At 42.8% G+C, this 6,292-nt stretch overlaps 1 protein-coding gene across 2 annotated transcripts in view; it reads left to right on the forward strand.

The window, feature by feature from the left end:
- The window catches only part of arhgef17 (Rho guanine nucleotide exchange factor (GEF) 17), a 49,131-nt gene extending 43,656 nt beyond the window's left edge, over nucleotides 1-5,475 (forward strand). The window contains exons 14-24 of one of the 2 annotated variants that reach the window (XM_028418813.1): nucleotides 25-128; nucleotides 346-455; nucleotides 527-646; nucleotides 724-991; nucleotides 1,071-1,157; nucleotides 1,267-1,334; nucleotides 1,485-1,633; nucleotides 1,717-1,891; nucleotides 1,986-2,081; nucleotides 2,199-2,381; nucleotides 2,496-5,475. In XM_028418813.1, the coding sequence (XP_028274614.1) occupies nucleotides 25-128; nucleotides 346-455; nucleotides 527-646; nucleotides 724-991; nucleotides 1,071-1,157; nucleotides 1,267-1,334; nucleotides 1,485-1,633; nucleotides 1,717-1,891; nucleotides 1,986-2,081; nucleotides 2,199-2,381; nucleotides 2,496-2,707 (1,572 nt within the window). In that variant the 3' untranslated portion in view covers nucleotides 2,708-5,475. The remainder of the gene's footprint in view (nucleotides 1-24; nucleotides 129-345; nucleotides 456-526; nucleotides 647-723; nucleotides 992-1,070; nucleotides 1,158-1,266; nucleotides 1,335-1,484; nucleotides 1,634-1,716; nucleotides 1,892-1,985; nucleotides 2,082-2,198; nucleotides 2,382-2,495) is intronic. The other variant, XM_028418812.1, reaches the window with a different exon arrangement.
- The last annotated feature ends 817 nt before the right edge of the window (nucleotides 5,476-6,292 follow it).

Genomic DNA, 6,292 nt, shown 5'->3' on the forward strand with positions numbered 1-6,292 from the left:
GACACATTGATGTTTCCTCTGCAGGTTTGTCTGTTGAACATAAAAGATGAGCCCACTGTGGAGGCCTGCATTGCTGTCTGCTCAGCCAGGATCATATGCATTGCTGCAGTGCCAGGACTTAAAGGAAGGTCAGTACACACAAATGCACACAAATACAGAGATGTAGAGATCTTAATATAGGTCTGGGTTATTTGCAAAGCCTTGAAGCTGCTGTTGGTTTATAGCAGTGTGTACCCTTACTGCTCTGTATTTATAACACCTCACTTTGATTTGTTCATAAGTGGTTCTTTGACTTTATTCCTGACTTCATTTGTGTTTTCTGCCATTAACCTCCTGACCTGTCAGGGACCGTGGATCAGAGCCTGTCCTCGGCCCTGGAGGTCCTGGTCACGCCCAGCAGCAGCTCCATATATCTATCTCACAGACAACCTTAGACCTGACGGAGCAACCTACAGGTTAGTTTCTACACTACAGATGAAGTGTCATCAGGCCTTTACATTTTTCATTGATTGATCATTGTTTCCAGGTCCTGGGGCGGAGCTCGTTCCATTTGATAGCGATGACACCGATGATGAAGATTCACCCAGTCCTTCCTCCACTCTGCAGAGTCAGGCGAGCCACTCCACCATTTCATCCAGCTATGGCAGTGCGTATAAACACACACTTTCACATTTTTACCGTATTTTTGGGTCTCTCACACTCTGTTTCATCTCCCCCCAAAAGATGACGAGGGTCCAGGGTCTAAAGATATGGCAACAGAGACCACCAGCAGTGAGGAGGAGCAGGAGTTCCCAGTGACTAGCTCTTATGGAGCTCAAGGAGTGTTAGGGGTTGGTGGAGGAAGCCGTACCCATACAGAAAGCCCAATGGACGGTCGTGCTATGCGGCGGTCATCTCGGGGGTCTTTCACACGAGCTAGTCTGGAAGACCTTCTCAGCATAGACCCGGAAGCTTACCAGAGCTCGGTGTGGCTGGGCACAGAGGATGGATGGTGTGTTGTGTGCCATAACAACCACAATTTTTTTTTCTAATTCTACATTGTAACTGCTTTTGTTTGCTGTTTCTGTTAGCATCCATGTGTACCAGTCCTCCGACAACATCCGCAATCGAAAAAACAGCATGAAGATGCAGCACTCAGCCTCCATCCTCTGTATACTGTAAGTCTGCTGTGTCTTTGAAAACAAAGCTTATAAAACAGTAAAAATCTACCACATATTGTTTCACAACATATTTTTCTTTGTCTATTTGTACAATTCTCTTCTTCAGGTATTTGGACAACAAAGTGTTTGTGTCCTTAGCAAATGGAGAGGTGATCGTCTATCAGAGAGAAGCTGGTAAGATAAACTGTGGACAGTATTGGAGTAAATGTGTGTTTGACACCTACTTTGTCATAATTTGACATGTTGATGATTCGATGCATTCAATTTTTATTGAGAAAAGCAAATAAAATCTGTTTCACTTCTTCTGTACATCTCATTCTACAGGCAGTTTCTGGGACCCTCAGTCATCTCAGACGTTAGTTCTGGGCACACCCAGTAGCCCCGTCACCAAAATGGTTCCTGTTGGAGGGAAGCTGTGGTGTGGCTCACAGAACAGAGTTCTTATTATCAACACGACTACACTGGTACAAGAGGTGAGTTGGTAAAAAAGCAGATTTGAAGGATTGATTGATGGTGTGCTTACATTGGTTTCTCACCCTTCTTTTCTTCCTGCCAGCACTGGTTCCAGGTGGGCACTGACAGCAGTCGCTGTGTGACGTGTATGGTGGCATACGGCCAGGGTGTGTGGTTGGCATTGCAGGGCAGTGCTCAGGTCAGACTGTACCACGCTCAGTCCTGGGAGAGCCTAACAGAGGTGGATGTGGCGCCTGCTGTGCACAAGATGCTCGCAGGTAAACACGCAGAGGGAATATGAGAACATATCAGCATAAACCCGCTGTCTTTATTTTTCCACTTTGAAATTTGATCCCGTTTGTGCCTGTTCAGGTGCTGATGCGATCATCAGACAGCACAAAGCTGCCTGTCTGAGAATAACAGCCCTGCTAGCCTGTAAGGATCTGCTATGGATCGGCACCAGTGCTGGTAAAAGCTCAGAGACATCTGAAGAAACATTACTCTGATCATTAAAGTGTTTACAGTTTGGTTTCATATATGGACAGCATTTTAAAGGTCTGTAAATATGCTTAATGTCCTCTGCAGGAGTGGTGCTCACACTAGTGATCCCAGCAGTGAGCTCAGGGACTGGAGCTGGTACACTGAAGTGCCCCCTGGTTCCAATGGGCTCAGCTCACGGACACACAGGCCACGTTCGGTTCCTGACATCAATCGAAATACCAGAAGGATTTGACATGAACTTCCCTGCTGCAACACCTGACTCCACAGGTCAACTATTTATGTTTTTAATGCCCATCAGTGTTGCTGATGGTGAAACCGAAGCTGGGTGTGCAACAGAAATATGAATGTTATTCTCACATTTCATACGTCTGTGTCTTCTAGGCAATCAGTCCCAGAGCAGCAGCAGCACGTTGGACGGAACCCTCCAAAGACGTGACTCTGCGCGTCGGCGAGCCTCTGCCCACATCCCTCCAAAAACCAACCACCTAGTCATTTCTGGTGGCGATGGCTATGAGGACTTCAGACTGACCAATAGTAGTGAAACAGTGGGTCGGGATGACAGTACCAACCATCTTTTGCTTTGGAGGGTCTGAGACAATGAATGCTGGTCTCCCTCTACAGCTAAAGACCAGCACACAAACCCCTGTCCTGACATTTTGGTGTTGTTCTGGTCTTCTGCTCGGTCTACCAGTGTCTATGTGCATACTATGGCTGTCAACTCTCTCCTGGACTTAATGAATATGATCACTGTTAATGTTTTCTGATGGTGTGCATGTCTGTGCGTGTGTATTTCTTTTATTTTTCTGGAGAAAAGACGGAGAAGGGAATACACAGCATTGTCAGAGGGACATTTGTTCAGGAGTGGACTGCAAGGGGAGCTAAAAGAGGACATTTAAGTAAACTTTAACATGAGTGAAACATCGCATGTACTTGTCCTTTAAAGATCATTTGTTTCCAGGACTTGAACATCCACTTCATCAGCGCTTCATCGTAACGTCAGACAAAACATAATTATCTGGTTTGCATTTGGGCCTTAAACTAATTGGCTAAACAGTCGGGTTGACACAGCTAACATTTTTTCTCCTGTAGGGGGAGAGTGAGTGAGTGCAATATGTGGCCATGGTATGTGTTTTCTGCAGATATTCACATATCTGTTCTTATTTGATTTGTGCTGCCAGCTTAGGATGACAGATGAAGCCCACTATTGGTTGAAAATAAGAAGTGCATTGGAGATATTCCTCCTTAACATGACTATGCCAAAGCCTCGTTATGTGTTTCTGACATTAAGGGATCTGGAAAGATTTCTTCTGCCATTCAGTTTGTTCTGTCACGAGGGACGGGGACTCCTCAAAGGCTGTGGTAGTAAAGAAAGGTAGTTATGTACAGTATTTATGGTTTGGATTTTAGAGCCTTCTTTTACAGCACTTAATTTATAGAAGATGTAGCTTTCACTTTTTTTCTTGTTGAACTGAAGAACAAGGAGGCTTGATTACCAGAATAGATGAATGTGTTTTGACACAGACGTGCACATTGGGGTAGGGATGGGGGGTGTACAAGGATAAGGGTTCACTTGTGGTTTGATACGATACACACTGCAGGGTTCTTGTTTTGGTGTTGTGTGACTCCCTAAATGTAGGACAGGACAAGGGGGCCTGAAGGAATTTTGTTGTCATCCCAAGCTGCAAACAGATCCAGCTGTCAAATCAATTCCAAGATTCACTTCACATATCTGAAAGCAGCAGAGAACACACAGCCTAGTTTGGTGCCAAAAGTTTGCTTAAACTTTGTACTTTTTTTAAGTTCCACTGTGCATTTTTCTTGCAAGAAATTCAGATTTGTTGTCACATCCACACACAAACAGATTTTTGTTTAGTTAGATGGATGTAGTGGGATACAGTGTGGCAGAAGGACAAATGCTGAGCAACTGCACGTGCCTTCAGAAGGCTAAATGTTAAGCCATTACGCACACACACAGATGCATATACGACTTGGCCTCAGACTTTGGGGTTAAGCAGTGATTGTCTTTGATCCCTCCAAGAAGCCCAGAAAACCTCATCACTTCTCACAGCAGCCATCTGGGAACTCCACCTCAGCTTTCCCACTTCCTAATGTATTTACATGCGGTTCTCTCCCCTGCTAAGAGGATTAACTTAGTTGTTGTGATAGCAACTAACTAGCTAGTGATCAGCCTCTGTAAGGGTAAAAGTGTGAAGGCTTTGCTATTCACTTATAGGAGCTTCTTTCGGTTTCTGTGACCAAAGATGTGGCTTTTTGGACCACTCAGGCAGACAACTGAATAAGTTGATGTCCTCAGACTTTTTCCTGTAATGCTAAGCTAGCAGATACAGCAAAATTAGACAAAGAGCCGCAAACCTGTTCATGTAAAATGCTGAAGCTCCCTAAATTTATGAACAGTGAAAACCATTGCTTTGCTGCCACTGCTTGTGGCTGCTTGTGTTTTTCAGGCATCATTTAGTAACAGGGAGTTTAGCAGCCTTGGATAGTGGGTCCCTGTTTCACTGAATATTTACTGTGTTTTCAGTCTTTTAAGTAACAAATACAAAAATTGATTTTTTTTATGCTTCTGAGTTCAGTCACTTTTTTTTGATGCTTCTGAGTTCAGTCACTTTCAATACAGCTGATTTTCATTTGCCTTAAGACTTTTCCGTGTATTTCCTCAGTTGTCACACAACAATAAATGATTAAATATTCACATTTTTAGGTGCAATTTAGGTTTTGAACAGAGTGAACTACAAAATATGAAGTGATTCTGAACAGAAGTGATAGAATAACGCACGTTCTAATAATTCATTATTACCATCGCATCATCACTGTAACTGTGTGCAGCCTGTGCATAACCTCCTCATGCCCATAAGTCTTTATTGTTGTAAATATTGGTACATATTGCCTTTTGTTCTGTAAATAGTGCACCCACAGTCCTCAATTGTTGATATGAATCTAATGGCATATTTTTATATATTTGTGTAAGGTTTGTTTTTGTTTGTATTTTTTTCTCTTCTTTTTTTGCTGTCAGTCACATTTAAATTATAATTGTTGAAAAGAAAGACAAAATGGCCTCTGTTGTAACCGTGGTGACTGACATTCATGTTTTCACAGGTAGCCATGTTAGCTTTAAAACTTACTGATCGCTGTTTGCCTTGATACAGACATCCACAGGAAAGAAAAGAAAAAATATGGCAGTTTTTGCTCTGCCGTCTGGTCATAACTCTCTTTATCGTTGGACTCTGGTTGGCATCCTGCAGTTGTCATGGTTACAGTCTTATCAGAGTTTCTTCCTGTATGTAGCTGTTCTCGTTTTGTCACCGTGGGTTCTTCTTTGTAATTAAATCAGTTCACTGGTGCCAGTTTGTGCTTGATTTTTCTTGAACTTTAGAACACACTCTACAACAAAGCTGTGTTTAAGTAGCATTTCATGGTCCTGGTCCTCACATGAAAAAGCAATTCAACAAAGATTGGAAGAGGGGCCAATTTAGGGGCTGTTTCTGTAAATGAGCATACCACCTCATGCTAGCTCTCAGTTCCTACAGTGGAAAAACACTTAATTTGTACCCTGGTCTCTATGTCTGTACCACAGGGACCTCCAAATGTTCCCAGTCCCTGGGGAAGGTTTCTGTGGCCGAGGCCTACAAATTAACAGGTATTATTTCCAAGCTAAAGTGAATTTCTGATTGTTTGAGTGTACAGTAGCAGGACATATGAGGCTAATTTCAATGTCTTGTCCAATAAGCATAAATTCAAAAGACAACTCATCCTGACTTCCTCTCTCATTTTTATATGAAAAAACACACAACTTGGGCAAACTAGTTAATCCCTTTAACTTTAAACCCACTGACCTGCAATGGGGTGTATTGTTATATGATAGTCTTGCAGTGTATAGACTATAATTGAATGCAGACCGTTCAGAAAACAACGTAAATACAAATGTCATCCCTCCCCCTCCTCATGAAGACTCACATCCACACAGAGCATGCACACAGTGAAGATCTGTGTGACTGACCAAGGCACAGAGGGTCATCTGTGTGTCCCCCGCCACAATGACTGAATGATATTGTGAGTCATTGACAGACACACTGACTTGAGTGCAGAAGAAAAAACATGGAAATCTCCTCCATTCATTCATTTAATATTTTTAATGAGCATGTCAATTCACTTTTTTG

Source organism: Parambassis ranga, chromosome 13 (assembly GCF_900634625.1).
Source record: "Parambassis ranga chromosome 13, fParRan2.1, whole genome shotgun sequence".
In the NCBI taxonomy this organism is placed as follows: domain Eukaryota; kingdom Metazoa; phylum Chordata; class Actinopteri; family Ambassidae; genus Parambassis; species Parambassis ranga.